This window comes from Triticum aestivum, chromosome 7B, assembly GCF_018294505.1.
Source record: "Triticum aestivum cultivar Chinese Spring chromosome 7B, IWGSC CS RefSeq v2.1, whole genome shotgun sequence".
NCBI classification, from domain to species: Eukaryota; Viridiplantae; Streptophyta; class Magnoliopsida; order Poales; family Poaceae; genus Triticum; species Triticum aestivum.
Window position 1 is genome coordinate 609,587,966 of NC_057813.1, and position 19,651 is coordinate 609,607,616.

The 19,651-nt window shown below is 47.0% G+C and overlaps 1 protein-coding gene across 1 annotated transcript in view; it reads left to right on the forward strand.

Annotated features, from left to right (window-relative positions):
* Positions 1-7,500: 7,500 nt before the first annotated feature.
* LOC123161022 (uncharacterized) overlaps positions 7,501-19,651 on the forward strand; it is a 40,798-nt gene continuing 28,647 nt past the window's right edge. Inside the window, exon 1 of the mRNA XM_044578875.1 lies at positions 7,501-7,678. Within this exon, the coding sequence (XP_044434810.1) occupies positions 7,544-7,678 (135 nt within the window). The 5' untranslated portion in view covers positions 7,501-7,543. The remainder of the gene's footprint in view (positions 7,679-19,651) is intronic.

Genomic DNA, 19,651 nt, shown 5'->3' on the forward strand with positions numbered 1-19,651 from the left:
TTTTAAAAGTTGACTTTTTTTGGGCCTCGGCCTTTTTGCATGCTATTCACGTTTTGGGCCTTGGCCTCTATCAATAAGTAAGTCCAACTCATCAACTTTCTATTTCTCACATTTTTACAGTACAAACTACAAAGAAACAGAACTATTTCATGACAAATATTTCAAATGGAACAGAACTATATACTTGAAATGACCAGACCAGTACAACCAGACCAGTACAAAATACAACCAGACCAATAAGTGTAGCCTATTAATATCTTTACATACTGTTCATACAACCAGACCAGTACAATATACAATGAAACTAGCTATGAAGTACAACCAGAACGCTTCATTGTCTTCCTCTTCCAAATTCCAAGAAACAAATCACCTAGCATTAGAAGGATCATGCATCAGAAACATATGGTCTGATTTAAAAATCCATCAGAAACACAGTAACTCTACAGGCAGAAAGTAAACTAAAGGCAACCTCTTTGCACATCACTTATTTATGAACAGAGGGAGTGATATTCAGCTTCTGCAGTCAAAGGAGACCCGTAAACTGAACATACAAGCAACGAAAGCAATTATCAGATATGCTGACTTAATCTGTGTGATTCTTAGATCTAGTCATGCGCGTGTTCTTATGTAAATAAGCTCACCAGTGATGTGGTAATTTGTTTCACTACATGTAACGAGGTCCAGTTGTGCAGCAAGTTTAGCGTCCAACCAAACACCCTCTTACAAGCAGAAATATATTCACTGATCAGAGCCCGCAGAAGCCAAAATCATGAACTGGCCGGGAACCGCGCGATACCTTGGGATCAAAGAGAGGGGCGAGGGGTAGGTGGGCTGGGACTCGAATGCGGAGCTCCCTGCACACGTCATATTGTGTTAATGCTTATAGCAACATAAGATACTCACATATAAAAAATGCACCCTGGAAGTATAAAGAGTGCTTCCTAGCACACCAAGTATCCAACAGAAAGCAAACATGTACACCGGTGAGCTGGTGACCATAAAGTAACATCACAAAGACTCAGCCATCACAAAGACTCAGTCCGATCCTAATATAAAGCAATTCAGAAACTCAATGACAACAGAATATATAGAAGAAAGAAAAGCTCATTTGGTTGGAAATTAGTTTTCAAGTCGCATTTTAAGTTGCTTCCTATTGCATGAATAACAACCAGATAAAAGTATGAATAAACTATATGTCAAAAGAGAACTGAGCAGATAATAGACACTAAAAGAAACCAGATAGTATACTCAGTAATTACTACAGATTTGCTCACTGGATACACACACAGACACACACACACACTTTGCACATGCAGATTTGCTCCCCGCAAAAGCAAGTCTAAACAGTTGGTTATAATAATTACGGGAACGAAATTCCCAAAACAGAGAGTGGTGGTACTGGTCGAAATTCCCCAAAAATAAGGAAATGCGACATGCATGACAAGCTGTGGCATTACTAGAGGATTTTATTAAACCAACATGCTGGAATGTATTGAATAGATAAAAGCAAAGAACAGGACCTCTTAAACAATGAGATTTAATCTACAGGACAAAAAGAGCAGTTCAGTAAAGTAATGTAATATTATCTGCTTTGTTATTATTGATTCCAAATAAGTGGGATGCGACTGCTTGACCTGCCATGTCCGTGCCCGTCATTACAGCAGATCATTTCAGATGGGAGGGATGTTGGCAAAAGAGAAGCCCTGGTACCCTTTGTAAGCATAATACGCTATTCTTGTGTAGTAGAACCCAGGGATGAACATCACTACGCCCAGCACTGTAAAGAAAATCCCTGTATCCAGAAAAACAGAGACATACATCAGGAACGGCTAGAGATATAGAGTGATCGGAACTCTGGAACAAGTTAACAACCTAACACTCATGCACCCTGAAAGTATGTTCAAACTACAACAACCATCCGTAAGTACATATATGCTATTAGCCCCTCCTTAAAGATTAAAGTTGTATGCATCAGGCGCTTACCAACATTTGGGTGTTGTCTTAAATGTCTAAACGGTCTTACAAAAGTGAACGGAGGGAGTGTGTATAGATGATCTTTGATTTCTTTTATGAAACAGATATCCTTGACTCCTACACATAGTGGAGGCAACAAAAGAGAAAGAAATTTGATGGTTTCTCAGCCCATACTTGTCCTGAGTTCTGGTTGATTTTCTTCTCAGTTCACTCTGACATCCAAAACAGCTAAGGGAGTTAACAAAGTACAATGTCAAACTTCAACCAACCAATTTGAAGCAACACATATAATTGAATCGACTATGATTCGAAGAACATCAGGTAATTATTAAGTGCATGCTCCAAATCAGCTACTAACAAATTAACTTCTCCTCAAATAATTACTAGAAATTAACTGTTCGTGAGGCAACTTTGATAGAGGACAAAATTAACAGACTGCAGTACTGCTAACAAACGAATACTACTTGAAAAAACGCATGTGAAGGTCCAATCGGTTGCAATATATTGGTGTAAGTTATAAAACAACCAGCCCGAAGTGAATTATCATGTAACTTCTCCTCAAGTTTACAGGTCATGGCGATGCATGGCAGGGGACCCCCAAACCAGTAGCCGCTGCCCACTCCGTTCCTGGACGAACCTCCCTACGCAAGCGGCCAAGTGACTTAGCACCGGCCCCGTGCCGTCCCGTCCGTCACCAGTAGCCCCCCACCCCGCATCGTGCCACAGTAAGTACGTATGTAGCAATTACTGCCGCTAATTAATCCCACGGGTAACTGAAGAAGAGGGGCGCACCTGGGATGCGAGGATCTCGGCGCCGCGGTGGAGGAAGAGAGTGAAGTGGATGGTGAGGTTGAAGGGCCCCGTGAGCCACCGCCCCGCCGGCACCACTAGCGCCACGCCGCGGTGGCCCGCGCGCCTGCCTAGGTCCGCCACCGCCCTGGCGAACGCCGCCATGTTGAGCGTCTTGCCGTCCCCCACCGCCCGGTACTCCATGACCCTCCGCACGTGCTTTCGGCACCCCGCGCCCCTCGCCGCAGGCGACATGTCAATGCTGCCCGCGCACAGCGCCAGCGCCACCGCCGCGCACAACACCGCCTGTAGCAAGGAAGGAACCAAACCCATCCGTCAGTCTCGATCCGCGCCCGCACCGGCGCCGAGCAAAAAACTTGCTTACCTGAAGCCCGGGGTGTGTTGCGCGCCGGCGAGAGCCACCTCAACTCGCTGGAATCGAGTGGAGTAGAGGAGTCGCGCGAGGGAGAGAGAGAGGGCTCGCGGGGGAGAAGGGAGTGGGGGAGGCCATGGACGGCGGGGAGCTCGTCCGGAGGGAGGTGGAGGTGGCAATCTAGAAAGGAGGAGGTGGCGGCTGTGATCTGGAAGGGAGGAGGAGTGGTGTGCGGGGGAGAGAGGGGCTAGGGTTCGCTGCATGGGGGAGAGGAGAGAGAATCTGAGGGGGGAGGGAGAGAAATAAAGAAAGAATGGAGGCGGGGGGTGGGTGAAAAATGTCCATGAGGACAGACCTAGGGTTTCGGCTCGGGTGGTTTTGGGCCGTTGGATCCGGAAGCATCCGACGGTGGTTGATGCGTGATCCGTGTGATATGCTCATGGTCCAATCAGAACGAAGCAAACCATTTGATGACCTTATGACCAATATAAATTGGTCGTGATCGATTCAAGATAAAGAAGTTCATTCCATTTTTCAGTGCTCAAAATGAGTATTTTTGTGAAAGTCCTATCAAATATTTGTTCAAATGATATCATATTTTGCACAAGTTTACATCATGGATTTGCAAACAATATTGACAAAGGGAGTTTTTATTTCCTTTGCACGAAAAATCAATATTCCATTTTTCGAGTGTCCAAACTGAGTTTTTTTGTGAAGGACCTACAATATATTTGTTGCAAAATTGGACCAAACCATTTTTCTAAAATACTAGGCCATATTTAATGCAGAATTGACCAAATTATTGGGTGTAAAAAATTTTGATCCACCTCTGGTGAAAAAGACAAATTTTCGCCGATTCAGTTGGAAGCGGGTCAAATTTGAACTGCGGCTGCCTCATAGTTTGCTCTTTATTTTTTCCAAAAATCATTTATATGTACATAAGTATCTATTTAATCATAGAAACACCAAAACAATTCCAAGATTCAACCACTAGCTAGGAACGGTAAGGCCCGCCGTTTTGACCGCATTTTGAAACGGGCATAAAAAATTCAAAAAAAAAATAAAAAAATTGGAAAACCTTCGCATTGTGTCATTATATGTGATCAAGTTTCCAGGAAAAATAAAAAACTTGTAATACGATAATTATTTTAAAAAAGTGTTCTCAGAAATGAGCTATCATGCGTGAAGATTCATGGCTTTCAAGTCAAATGATCAATCTTATGGCCACATTCATGGCATAGTTTGTTCAAATGATTTCATATTGTGCACGAGGGTGCATCTTGGAATTCCAAACAATGTTGCATAAGGAAGTTTTCATTTTCTTTGCACGGAAATTTCATTTTTCATTTTTCGAGTGCCCAAAAGGAGGGTTTTTTGTGAAGGAACTACCAAATAATTGTTGCAAAATTGGACCTAATCAATTTTATAAAATACTAGGCCATATATAATGCACAATTGACAAAATGGTTGGGTGTCAAAAATTTTGATCCACCTCTGGTGAAAAAGACAAATTCCCGTCGATTCAGCTAGAAGCGGGTCAAATTTGAACTGCAGCTGCCTCATAGTTTGCTTTTTATTTTTTCCAAAAGTCATTTCTAGGTAAATAAGTATCTATTTAATCAGAAATACATGGTTTGATGGCGAGACATCGAGGTTTGGACGGTGGCCGAGGGCCCCAACTCTAGAGCGCGTAAGCTCGCATGCCCGTAGCGTGGTCACCGCGTGACCGTGGCGTTGCCATGTGTTCTGGGCGGCCTAGGCATGTCTAGTGGGTTGGGCACTCCCTAGATAGGTGCTAGGAAGAAAATCACAACATAAGATTCTCACGAGGAGACCGATCGATGCTCAAACATGAATAAGCAGCCAAGTGTTTGATTTGCGGTACGGGAAATGCACATGGCTAATGGGCGTGAGTTTTGGCTGAGGATGATCAGTTACTAAGAAGACCGTCTTCACAAATTTTCACCTCAAAAGGAGGATCCTAGGTGGTACTTGCTTTAAAAACTACCACACTGGACATAAATACGAATGTTGAAGCTGGGCTCAAAATAATGAATGGATTGAGCTGGCATTTGGTGGAGGATGGTTATTTGGGCATAGGAAAGCACTGTAGAAAATGGATACCATTTGGACATGCCAAAGTGGTACTTCCTTCACAAAGTGCTGCTCTGAACAGAATAGGAAAATGAATATTTTCGAATTATTTTTGAACTAGGAAAGGAATGTTTTTACATATTTGACGAAGATATGACCCAAAGAATTTATGAGATTTTTTGGGAATTTTGGGAATGACAGAAATATAGGTTGCTTCACAACCTAGGGCAAAAACTGCCACATGGACATGACACATAGGCAAAACTGATGAGGTGGCGCCTAGTCATAGCAATCCACCACAATTTCCAAGGCTATGACCATCTATATTGGTCGTTAACAACTAGAAATAAGGCAGCGGACTAGCGCTATTTGCTTTATGACCTTTTCGTGTAAGGAAATTACGACCTTTCTGACCAAAATGGTCGCAATGGTTTAGGGTTTGGAGCCCCTCGAACAGCTTTTGACCAATTGGTCTGAAATGGTCATAGATCTATGACCAATTCTTCCAGGGTCACTGACAAAACGTCACTAGTTGACATATTTCTTGTAGTGACCACACACACGCCTTGTCCTACGTGGCACACAAAATCAGCCAAAACGTGCCAAGATTCGTGCAGAGACTGATGGACGGCGATGGAGACGTGTGGTTGAGATGGCTAACGCCCCCACGTGTGGGCGTTAACATTTCCGATATTTTTTGGTTCGCTAAGTGCACGTACCGTGCACGGGACCACCAGCGCACGAGTCTCCTCGTGCTCTGGGTGTGCCTCCATTCGGTATATAGTACTCCGGCCGTTCCTAAATATAAGTCTTTTTAGACATTTCAAATGGACAACAACATATAGATATATGTAGACATATTTTAGAGTGTATATTTACTCATTTGTCTTCGTATGTAGTCACTTGTTGGAATCTATAGAAAGACTTATATTTGGCAACGGAAGGAGTAGATAGTAGATGCGCAATAAACAACGCAGCTACCTAATTTTTAAGGGACATTTACATCTATGCCCCTAACTCGAACCCACTACTCAGATTTGCCCCTAATTTTGAAGCATGCTCAAATTTTCCCCTCCGCCGTTAAGTCACTACTCAGAAATGCCCTTCCGTACAATACTGTAGCACTTTCCGTTCAATACTGTAGCACTTTCCGTCAGCTACAGTACACATGGGCCTCTGACGGTCAAAGGCCTTTGACTGGACGGAAGGGCATTTCTGAGTAGTGGCTTAACGGCAGAGGGGCAAATTTGAGCATGCTTTGAAATTAGGGGCAAATCTGAGTAGGTGGTTCGAGTTAAGGGCAGAAATGCAAATGGCCCTATTTTTAAATATTTCGCGCCAGGATCTGTCACATGCGCCTACTTGCTCTAGTGGTTCAGGCAATCTGCACCGTAGGTAAATGGGGCGAGTTGGAGTCCTAGCTGGAGCAACATTTAGAGGCTGTTTGGTTTCAAGCTACTTATTGCCACACTTTACCAAACCTCACCTTAGGTAAGTTTGATCAAGTTAGATTTTTTTTTTGGAATAACGTTTGACGAAGTTAGGTGGGTGTAAAAAATAATGTGGCTACATGAGGCAAACATATTCACAATCCAAACAATCCCTTAGTTTTTAGTGAGCGTTTTTTCGCCGCATACACATTTTCGCCTGTGCTGCATCGCGGCCGGCCCACCAGGTGCGGCTAGGTAGCGCCAGTTCCTAAACGGGCGCATAAAGAGACATAGGGGCACCCAGGTGCTGATTGGGCAATGTGTGTCTACTTGTGCTCCTGGGCTAGGCCCTAGGCGATCGCCCCTCCCGCCATGGCCCGGTTCTCACCTACCGTGGTTTTTGTCTCGTACAGCCAGCCAGCACATGCGTCGTCCTTATCTGAAGTACCCAACGTCTTGATATTCGCTTGAAATTTTAACCTATATCAAGACAACTGTGGTTCTTGTCTTGGCCTGTAGAACCATCACATGCGTCGTCCTTAGCTGAAAGTATTAAATGTTAAGTACACATGTCTCGATATTCATGTTTGGCTGGGTCTCCTTATACCTTGCAGTATCTGTAAACATTCTTACCCCTGAATTATAAAACAGCACCATCGCAAAAAATAAAAATAAAAAGAATTGTAAAACAGCGTATGTTTCCCTAAAAGAAACTATATCTACACTGCCATGGTTAAGCCGAATCTGTCAGCCATCACATGCATCACCCTAATCTGACATTGTTAATTAATCGCTGTAAAGTCTAGTCTACTTGGTATTTTAAAGCCTGTAGATCTCAACCATACTTAACGTCTTCATCTTGCACCTCTCCTCGTTTATATGTATGCAACCCGAACCAGCTGATCCAGTCTCATCTTCTTGCGCATCTCTTCTACGTGGACATTTCTTGAGTAGCTACAGCCTTTTATTTTTGAAATGTTTCAGTAGCTATAGCTGGATCCTCGAAGAGATCTTCCAGGTTAGTGCTCCAGCTCTCATTTTACTTGTCAAATTGCCTTCACGTTTTTAGTTTGTACTCCCTCTGTCCTAAAATTCTTGTCTTAGAATTGTCTAGATATGGATGCATCAAGTCACGTTTTAGTATTAGATACATCCGTATCTAGACAAATTTAAGACAAGAATTTTGGGACGGAGGGAGTATATGTTTTTTGTGTTCTATCTTGATACTTTCAGATCTGAAAAAACAGATAAAACGGTACTTGTTAAGTACGAACCACATTTTGTTCGTTTACTAACATGTACATGAATTTCCGCTACAGTAAGGTATGATAGGAAATAATGCATGACTTCGTGTAACCAATGGCACCTTGCATTCCAATAGGCGTTTAGGCGGTCCATGGATATACCATGAAACATCAATTTTTTGTTCATTTAAATAATTCAGTAAGGAGGCTTTTCAGGCCACTTTTATCGAAATCTATAGGAATATCTTATGTGGTTGCTAGCAAGCAAGAGAGAAGTTCAACATAACAACCAAATAGAATTTGCTCCCTTAATTATTACTCCCTCCGTTCGGAATTACTTGTCTCGAAAATGGATGTATCTAGAACTAAAATACATCTAGATACATTCATTTGTATGACAAGTAATTCCGAACGGAGGGAGTACAACATTGACAAAATAAAATCAAAAGAAAGGAGCGAACAACTCTACTATTATCATACACTGAACTAGAGTGCATCTTCTAAACCGACTTCCATCAATCAACACCTCTTATTTACACATATATGTATTGCATAATACTCCCTTCGTTCGGAATTACTTGTCTCCGAAATGAATGTATCTAGATGTATTTTAGTTCTAGATACGTCCATTTCGCAGACAAGTAATTCCGAACGGAGGGAGTAGGATTTATTTCTTACATAGAGAGAACGCTGTTGCTGCCACTCGATGTTTTTCCATAAACAGGATCTTCCATCGCTGGCTTTCTGAAGATCATGGTCAAGAGAGGCACAAACTTTGCACTTAATTAGAACCCTAGACTCCTATAAGGCTAATATGCTAGGTTGAAAATAAAGAGTTAATATTGCAATTAGTTGTCTTATCTCAGAGTTCTTTTTTATATATAGAAAAGGAGGAATCACCCCCGGCCTCTGCATCTGGGTGATGCATGCGGCCATATTATTTATTATTCATGAAGATCTTAGAGCATCTCTAGTTGCACCCCCAACAAGCCCCTCTAGACGAATTTTTAGCGCCGGTGACCGAAAATCGGCCCAGTCGCGCCCTCAGGACCTCGTTTAGCGCCGGTTTGGGCCAAATCCAGAGCCGGCGATCCCACCCCGAACCCAAGCGATCGGGTGTCGCCTTGGGGGCGCCGGCAGAAGCGAAAAGCGGCGTGGGGCCGCTCTGTCAGCGAGAGGAGGCCCTTTTCCCGCCGTTTCCTCCCGCTTCCCCCCCCCCCTCGGCTTCCCTCTCATTCTCCATTCCTCCCGCCAAACTCCGCCTCCTCCCTTCCAAGCCGCCCGCCATGCCGCCGAAGAAGTACGTGATGCCCCACGCCGCGACGGATCCCACAACCACCGTTGTCGCCCAGCCGAAGCAAAGGAAGCTGAGGGCGCCGCCGTCCAAGCCCCCGGGCATGTCCAACGCCGACTGGAAGGTAGATGTGCAGCGCCGGGAGGCCGTCACCGCCGATAGGCGCAACAGGGCCAAGAAGGCCAGGGAGAGAGCGGTGCACGCGGAGGTCGCAGTTGCGGTGGCGGAGGCAGCGCGCACGGCGATGATGAATCCACCCGGTGGGCACGGCCCGCACACGGCCTGGAGCCAGCAAAGCGTCGGCTCTCCGGACGGGTTCTCGTCGTCGCCACACCCATGCAGCACGCCGTCGCCGGGCTATGCCGACGGCGACGTCCACGGTGGTTTCAACCCCAACATCACCTTTCCTCATGGGCGCCAGGTCCAGTGTACGCCCTCGCCCGCGTTCGCCAGCGTGCAGTACCCTCCGTACACGTACTCGCCGCCGGACTACGCAGCTTCACCGACGCCACCTCTCCGCTGCGGCCTCTACTCACAAGCCTCCTCCTCGTCGCATCTTGGCGACGCTGATACAACGGAGGCCGACATGGAAGACATCATCGCAGCCGGCTCGACTGCCGCCGCCGCTTCCCCCGGGTCCTCACCTATTGCTTTTGCCGTGTGCGGGCCCATGCGCGCGCTAGCGCTGACTGATGTTCTTTCCTCGGCGCACCTGCTAGGCATGTTTGTCATGTTCTGCGATGACAACAGCGACCTAGAGTTCAAGTACCTCCACATCTTCAAGCGGATCGACAAGTGCGAGAAGTGGGCGGCTGTCCAGCGGCCAAGGAGACGTACAAGACGGACGCGCTGACCCCAGGCGCGGCCGACGGGCGCCCCGACGGCAACAAAGGGGCCAAGAAGGCGAAACACGCCGAGTCAACTGCCGCACGCGTGCAAGAGTCCATCGAGCACTGCCTCGCCGATGCCAAGACCAGGGCCTCCGAGCGAGAAGAGAAAACTAAGGCGAGGTGGGCTGCTTTGATGATGAACAACGCCATCAGACTCTACTTGCTCCGGTCCAACGTCGCCGCGAAGAAGAGGAACAACGACCTGGCTTTCTTGGTGGGCGGCGCTGACATGCTCCAGAGTGGTGACGAGAAGCTCAAGGCGTGGTTTTTGGCGGAGCGAGGCCTCATCCTGAACCAGGTACCGGCGACGCCAACGCCGCCGCCGCCGCCGCCCAGCCCGACTGACGATGTCTCCGCGACGCCCAGCAGCACAGAAGTCGAGCCGACCAGTCCAGAAGCCGCACCGACTCCTCCCAGCCCGCGTACACCGACGACGACTCCGGAGGTCGAGCTCGACGTTCGATGCATTCCTTTCGCGTCCTTCCTTTTTTTGTGCGCCGAACTACTGCCTATCCTTTCATTTGATTGCCGAACTGTGGCACCGAATCGCCGAACTATTGCGATGATCGCCGGATTGTGGCTTTTTTGGAGCGGGAACGATCGAGTTTGGATATGGGGCACGTGTCTGGCGCCTTGGGGGCGGCACCTGGGGGCGTGGCTGGGGCGAAACGAACCCCAGGGGCCAATCTAGCGCCGGTTCGCCCCCAGGCCGCTCTTTTTCGGCGCCCTGGGGGGCCGAACGGCTGGAGATGGTCTTACAAAGTAATACAACAGTAAGCCTGAGGCCACCATCTAGACGACACATGTCGCTACTCCTATCCTCCTGATGAAGGGGTGCCGAATGTCCGGGTCAAATACCAAACAGACATCGCACGAAAACCTAACATCTAACGCCGGATGCCCCATCCAAGCCACATAGGCGGGACTGGGTAACACTCCGGTCCGGCGCACTCTCAGTGAGTACCACACGCACACGCTGCAAAGGGTCGTCACCTCCGTCTTCCCTTGATCCATCCTCAAAGCCTGTACTGACGCATCGACCTTGTCAGGCCTCTTTGCCATCGACGCAACCACGACGCCAGACAACGTCGACCTTCTGCGTGTGTCCATCTCAAAGTTCTCGCTCCCGAATATTGATTGTGTAGGAAAACCTCGTGGCCATAATCTTGGATTTACATAATGAGCACCCAGTTTTCATTTCGGTAAAAAGGACAAAAAATTCCGTTTGAATTGGTCTGAGATCTAATCACACATTTAAAAAATTAAAGAAATACAAATTTGTGTGCACTACCGCAATTGCTGAAATATTATGACCGATGGGCAATTATCTCTGTATGTACCTAAATCAATGAAATTTCGATTGAGTTACATTGAAAGTGAAAAGCATGCTAGGCATTCTATGTAGGTCGCATACACCAACAAGAGAATGTTTATTTGTCTAAAAAGGGAACGTATTACCCATCCAGACTAATGTCTACCTCTTTATGACCGTTGTAAGGGGCTGTTTGGTTGCTGCCCTGACGTAAATTTGCCTGACCTGAAGCTTTCCTGAGACCTGCCTCAACCCTGTTTGGTTGGTGTCCTGAGCTATCATGTTGTAGCCTGGTCTAAAAAAGCTAACAAAGTGATTAGCCGTAGCTGGCACCGGTAGCGTGGTTAGCCTGTGTGAGGCCTCCTCTTTCTTACGCCTGAGTGTGCATGCACCAATGCCTGACAAAAATAGTACTACTCCGTCCCATAATATAAGATATTTTTTGACACCTACGGAGGGAGTATTTCTTTCACATGGATCGAATGGATGTGGAGTTTTTAATGCACTAAACTGTACTATAGCATGGCAGTAAGCTCATGGCACGAACCAAACAGGATACCACTCCGCTGCCTGGCCAGGCTAAAATCATTTAGTTTTGCGGCTACCTTCAGGCGCTACAATTTCTCAGACATGCAGCTCAGGGTGGCAACAAACAGCCCCTAAGTCTATGAGTTGTATATATATTGCAACAAAGGATGGTGGAATATGATGAAATTCAAGAAACTGCCTTACAGTTATTAAAACTAGAGGATGCCCCGCACGTTGCGGCGGGAAATTCTGAAACAATTTAGAGAGATATGAAAAGAATTGGAAATTGGTAATGCGATAGTTATTAGATTGACACATTTCAGTCGAGAAAAGTTCACATTGATCCATCTTCTCAATTCAAAACTCACCAAACTACAGAAATTGCATCGGACAACTATATCTCATTCAGAGAGTTTGAAGAATATTCCATTATGGCTTAAATAAGAGATTAAGGAAGGGAGCGTCACAATATTTAACTGAGGATGATGAAGGAAAACTAATCGATAATTACCCTAGACCAAACTCTTACCTAACGATGAGCTACAAATCCAGAAGGCATTACAGTGGATTCGTAAAAAGAACAATCTTGATAAAGAAAAGAGCAATCTAAATCACACAAAGTAAAAATTAAATGCTTTATAAAATTACGGCATATGAAATATATCACTAATCACTAATGGTATAAAGGCCATAGTAAAATTTTAAATATACAACACATGTGGCTAGCACTTCGTGAGAATAACTGCTCGAAATAGAAGCTAAAAGTGGCAGATGGTTCGCAACAGCCCAAAGCATGCACAATTTGTCACCCTACCTGCAAATAAAAGTGTGTCTTTGAACAACACAATCAAACATTAGTAGCCTATGTGACAACTTTCACACACAATATTAATCCTTTCAGTGCTTCCCTCTAAGTTCAGTCGTCACCTGCAGGATAAGCACAAGTAACAGTAGAATATTGAACTAAAATAACTGCTAAAACATCAAAACAGGAAAACCACTAAACCACAAAATAATTAGTATGGTATCCTAATTAAGTAAGACACACCTAGATTGAGTTGTTGAATTGCTACTGCCAGGTTATATGCTAGTGCTCACCTTTTTGTAAGGTAAAGGGAGATCTAGTATGCTAGTTGAGCCGCGTGGCGAGAAGATATGCGTTTCAGGAGATGTGCTAGTGCTCCCGTTTGTAAGGAAAAGGGAAATAAACCGCTGCCAGGATCGGGTTGTTGAATTAGGATATGGGCCGTTAGTCGCAAGATCTAACATTCAGGCTCAAACCACATTAAAAAAAGAATAATAACAAAGATGAAAAGTAAGCACAAATGATGGTATGAAGACAAAAAATACTTGCATAGTTTTAACTTACAATGATATGTACGCTAATTCAAAATAATTTGGGGAAAACTTACAGATGGGATTCACGGAGGAGATAAAAGTCATGAACTCTTGCGATTTAAGGTCCTATAGAGGATGTCAACGACGATGTTGTAGCCGGCCGTGAGAACTCCATACTATATGGGAAAGGGAAGGAGGTGGAGGACTTGGGATCAGAAGTCGGCGGTGCACTCGTGCTCGACGTCACCCACCCACGCTTAGGTGTACCTGGCTCTGATGTCCGTGCCATGGATGCCGCAGCACGAGCTGCAGAAGCCCTCGACGACTATGTCCTGGCCGTGAGCACCACCACGAGGGCGCCTTTCCTAGGGAGCGCACCGGCTGTGGGCTGGATGATCTGAACTGGTGTCGACAAATTGTCGAGGGAGTTGTGCTCGTTGGAGATCTAACCAGCCTGAAGGACACGCGTCATTGCATTGGAGGTGGCGACGCTGCTCACCGTGGCGTTCGACCGATCACCTGAACAAATAAGTGGCACAAACAATCAAGTATATGGCAGCAGTTCGTGGGTCTCTGATGGCAAAGACCCGTGAAGTCTTGGCTGGCGGAGGCGCTATGCGGAGAGAGAGAGAGAGAGAGAGAGAGAGAGAGAGAGAGAGAGAGAGGAAGTTGAGAAGAATCGGTGGGGATTTGGTTAGAGGATCGATGGAGAGATTTATTCCTTCAGGGAGATGAAGGACCGTAGTCACCCGCGTTTTAATTTCCATCGTAATCAAAGCAGTTTCCTTGTACAGATGATAATATGTGTGATCCTATATCGATGGCTTCAACAACATGCACGTATAAATTTCCGTTTATTGGGCATCCCAGCGATGATACGCTTGCATGCAGGAGACATTGATTGATGGAGAATTCCACTACGGTAAAAGCTTATGTGGCAAAGTGATGATGTGGACAATATGCATGCTAAGAGAATAGATAGAAGTGGGGAGCAACTTCTTAAGAATGTTAGATATCATCACCTAGCTAGTCACCCTGCTAGGGCTAGCAATCCTCAGTAACCGTCTTGCATTCTCTTTTCTTCTTTTTATCTTTGGTATTAGTTTCATCATTTTCATATTTCAGTTTGCTCTTGCTTGTTTTGCCTATTTTTAGAAACCTAGTACAACGAAGATGTTCACATACACACACGTACTTACCCATATGAATGCATCCACATACATCTTACCCTATAAGTTTAGGGCGGCAAATCTTGAGAGTGACAAACTCGCCACAAAAATGTCACAGTCAGTGGAACCGTCCGCCTCCCACTATCAACAGTATGCCTAAAATAAATCCAGAAAAATACAAACACTTGTGCCAAGTATGGGACTTGAAAGGCTGGTTTCCACCACACATAACTTAAACATCTGAGCTTAACTCAGTTCACGGTTTCACCTTTTCCCTAGTTTAGCCCCCCTTTTGTCTCTTTCCCTCCATTTACCTTTTGGTTTCACTTTTTATACCTTTTCCCTCCATTTAACTTTTGGTTTCACTTTTTATACCTTTTATATACTCTGCTCCTTTTAGCTTTCCTCGCTTTAGCAATAGTAGAGTAAATTATTTACAACCTACGATTCCGTTTCAAAATAAAAATAAAAATACAACCCAGGACTTGGTGCTTTGAGCGACAAGCATAGTTGCGGGGAGCGTGAAGTATTAGGCATTGTACAATGGGAGATGCTTAGAAAAATAAACCGGGTTTTTTTGAAGCACCGATGCCTATTTATACAGGAGAGACACTTAGTTAAGCGTCTATCCTGTATAAATAAGCATCAGTGCTTAAGAAAAGTCTGGTTTATTTCTTTATAAACACCTTCCTTAAGCACCTTTCATTGCACATGGCCTTATATGCTTTTGCTCCATTGTTCGATAAAAGCTTAGAAAAGTACTTCCACGAAAGGTGTAATACAGCGTGGCCAGGAACGCTGGTGCTCTAGGACTTAAACCTTGTTACCTCTTGGCACCGAGCCAGCTGGATGACTTCTTTATGCCTCCCGAGGGTACTGCCTTTAGCGTTGCCCTCGCTTTGAGCTAGAGGAAAAGAACCTTGCTATACATACGATAGAATGCATGTCCAACACTGTACGATCAGAGATAATTCAGTTTGTGGGCCATAGCAGTTAGAGATGCTTTGATCTTTGGTTGTACTGGTCGGACAAGAAATTCATCGTATGTAGAGCAGTTTCGAGAGGAAAATACACGAGGAATGTCTAAATTTGTGCTCGTCGTCATCTTGGTATCTCAAATTGTAAAACACCCGAAGTTGGTGCTTGAACTTCGGTATGCGACGCTCATGTGGCACGCAAGGGTGGCGGTGGCCCACTGTCAGGGTGACGTGTCAAGCCCACGCTCTCCCTTACTATTTATATTTCTCCTTTATTTTTATTTTTATTTCTATTTCTATCTCTTGACATACGGCCCCCACTTAATTGTTAGCATAGATCGTAAAATAAAGCGGTAAAATAGGGGCGGGGATTCGAACAGGACCTCGCAGCTAGCGTTGGCTAGCTACGGGATAATCAGTACACCGTTCGACGTGAATTGTCTAATTTACCTTTGGCCAGTGCTCGGCGTCCGCCGACCGGCGCCAACCTCGAGCGATGGCCTCGCACGCCGTAGGATTGCCTCGCGTGCAACCAAATGACCAATAGATCACGCCAAATAGCCAATTCGGTCTTCCCTATCCACCTCGCGCACAATCGTTTCAATCCATCTGATGATTACGGAGCCGCTCGTCTCCGCTCCACACGGCCACACACGCTCATCGCAGCACCCCGGTGGGCGTTTGCGGCATACCATCCCATAGCACCCCGCCGTCGCTCGTCGCCGTCCCAGCATGCTGACGCCCTAGTCGCAGTACGTGCTCGCTGCCGTTGTAGTGATGGTCGTGGTCACAGTAACCCAGTCGCTGCGTTCCAGCACGCGACTGTCGAGGTCCCGACATTTGGCCTCCGCGGTTCCAGTATGCAGCCACCGTACTCGCAAAATGGTGCTCGCCGTCGTCGTAGTGGCGGCTGTGGTCAGAGTATCCCGGTCACGATTTTTTTTTTTTTTGAGAAAAAGTACCCCGGTCATGATATTGTAGCGCGCCGTCGAGGTCCCACCATTCGGCCCGCTAAGGACTGGATTGTACGGTTCCGACCCGCTAAATAAATCGGCCGATACGAGCTGTCGAATTGGGCCCGATATAGCATCCGGTCCGGTCCTGTTTTGGCTCTGTCTACTCGGTCGGTCGGACCGGATTTTTTTTTACACCCACCACATCGTAGCCTCCCAGGGTTCAGTTTATGACCTAGCCCGCACGCACGAACGCATCAGGGGACAAGTCGCTAAAGAAAACACATGCACGTACGTGCCTGCGGCGGAGCCACCGCCATCCAGAGCACACCCCCTTGCCGACGCGGCCATCGGCTTCCCCGTAGCTAACAACCATGTCTAGCACCTCCGCCATCATGAGATCTCCTTCCCCATGTAAAGAATTGGCTAGATTAACTCAGAAGCCGTCGCCATCATCCTTCTTCCCCGACTCCGGCAACCGTCGTTCATCGTCGATTGCGTCACCGTCTCTGCTTCCCGGCCTTCCCGACGCCTCCATTGAGTTTGTGGTGGGCCATCGCCCCTTTCGCCTCTGCTCCCCGTTCTGATTAGAGCCCTGAGCTGTCTCTCGCCGACGCCATGGTCACCACCTCGCCGCAGGTGGTGGTTGGTCGGTCCGTTGGTCCCGACCAAGCTTTTGGGCTTCTGGTCCTGTGCCGGAAAAGGGGACGGTGACGTGCTTCGGTCCTGACCAGTCCGGTCGGCTGATGGTCGGTCAAAACATCGCCTCGGTTAGGGATCGGACCTGCCCGGACCATGTCCACCTGAGCCGCCGCAACCCGAGCACGCAACCCTCATGGTTTTAGCAGGCGCACGCCACTGTCAACGACCATGGTCGTAGCACCCCTGTGACCCTGTCACACCGTTGTGGCACACGGCCATTGAGGTCCCAGTACGCGATGCAATGATATGCCATCTTGGTGTATTGGAGAAAAAGAAAAAGGTGCCAGTACGCGGCTGCCACGTCTCCAGGACGTGGCGTCCATGGCCATAGCATCCTAGTCACAGCACTGTAGCACGCAATCGCCGAGGTCCCATCACATAGCTGCCAAAGTTCTAGAATGTGCTCTCCGTTGTCGTAGCACGCGACACCGTGTTTGATCCCAGGATCCATAGCCTACACTCGCAGCATGAAGTGTGGCTGGTCCTAAGCATCAACCACCTATGCTCGCAACATCAGCTATGCGCTTGTCGTCATCGCAACATCTCATATGCCCCTTGTTGGCCGCCATCGCCGCTATCATAGCACGTGGCGACCATGGCCATAGCATCCTAGTCACACTACTGTAGCACGCGATCGTCGAGGTCCCATCACATGGCTGCCAAAGTTCTAGAATGCGCTCTCTGTTGTCGTAGCACACTGCACCGTGTTCGATACCAGGATCCACAGCCTACACTCGCAGCATGAAGTGTGGCCGGTCCTAAGCATCAACCACCTACGCTTGCAACATCAGTTATGCGCTTGTCATCATCGCAACATCTCATATGCCCCTTGTTAGCCGCCATCGCCGCTATCATAGCACGTGGCGGCCATGGTCATCCCATCCTAGTCACACCACTATAGCACGCGATCGTCGAGGTCCCATCACATGGCTGCCAAAGTTCTAGAATGCGCTCTCCATTGTCGTAGCACGCGACACCGTGTTCGATCCCAGGATCCATAGCCTACACTCGCAGCATGAAGTGTGGCCGGTCCTAAGCATCAACCACCTACGCTCGCAACATCAGTTATGCGCTTGTCGTCATCGCAACATCTCGTATGCCCCTTGTTGGCCGCCATCGCCGCTATCATAGCACGTGGCAGCCATGGTCATCGCATCCTAGTCACACCACTATAGCACGCGATCATCGAGGTCCCATCACATGGCTGCCAAAGTTCTAGAATGCACCCTCCGTTGTCATAACATGCGACAGTCGTGTCTGATCTCAGGATCCATAGCCTACACTCATAGCACAATGTGTGGCCAGTCCTAGCATCGACCACCTACGCTCACAACATCAGGGCTTGCCGCCATGGCAACATCTTGTGTGCCCCTTGTTGGTTGCCATCGCAACATTTCTTGTACAGCTGTTAAAAGACGTTCCGCATCGTCGCCCTTGCAGTTGTGGTGTGTTGCCCCCTCAGAGCGTCCTTTGTTGCCCCCCTCATAGCGTTGCTGCAGTGGGCTCGCACCCGTGGTGCCTTCCCTTGCAGAAGGCGATGCACATGGAGGCTACCAAAAATTCGGCATCACCGGCTCAGGGCTTGGGTGAGGCACATCACGGCGCTGCTATTGTTTTTTTTAGACGGCGCTGCTAATGGTTGGATGTGTTGTTGAGAGAGAGAGAGAGAGAGGAGGGGGTGATGACTGTGATCGACAATGAGTGGACCAGAAAATCGCACAAGGAGATAAGGTAAGGCCCCAATTGAAAGCCTTGGCCCAAGGAAAACGTGGTTGTACCCCGACCAATGCTCCACAACGAAGCGATGCTTTCCTTCATCTCACAAAGCATTGATGCGATGGTGTTCCAGTGGCTCTTTGGCCGTGGTGTCCGTCTCCTACTACTCTGGCGGCTACTTCGATAACACTGGTGGTGGACGATGGACGGCGATGATTTGTTTTAGCAATTGCAGCCCTCGATGGCATGTTCATAAATTCCTTTTTTGTGGGGTGTGTTTTGTTGTTGCCTCATGTGTAGCCGAACCTGTTACGCAAAAAAATTGTATGCTACACGGTCACACATAGGAACACTACGAAGATGGCGGGTAACGAGTAAACTCACCAACTAGCAGATTAGCAAAAGCAGTGAAGATATTGGTGAAGCGAGACGATTTGTGCGGCTAGGTTATACTTCCGAGGAACAAGAATTTCTCCGAGACAATCCCCCGATCAAGAGTCGAGGTAGACGACCCTCTGAGGTATTGTTTCGAAGTAGTAAATCCTTTTTCGAAGTAGTAAATCCAACATCATTCTGATGTCCAGGAAGAAGAGCTCCAAGCAAACAAGAGAGAAGTATAGCGGCGTTCTGTCTAATTAGGATCTAATCTAATTAGACCAATTAGAGACCATAATTGGAGCCTGTATAATTGGGAGTCTAAATTTTAGAATAATTAGACGGGGACTGGAGCGTAGGTTAACATAAGCGGACATGACCCAGAATAATTTCCGGTCAATAGTTAACAATAAGATCTGAACAATTAGCTCCTTCATACTCACGAAGTTCTCAATCGAACATTTCCCCCCCAAATACCATTTCCTTTGCTTCA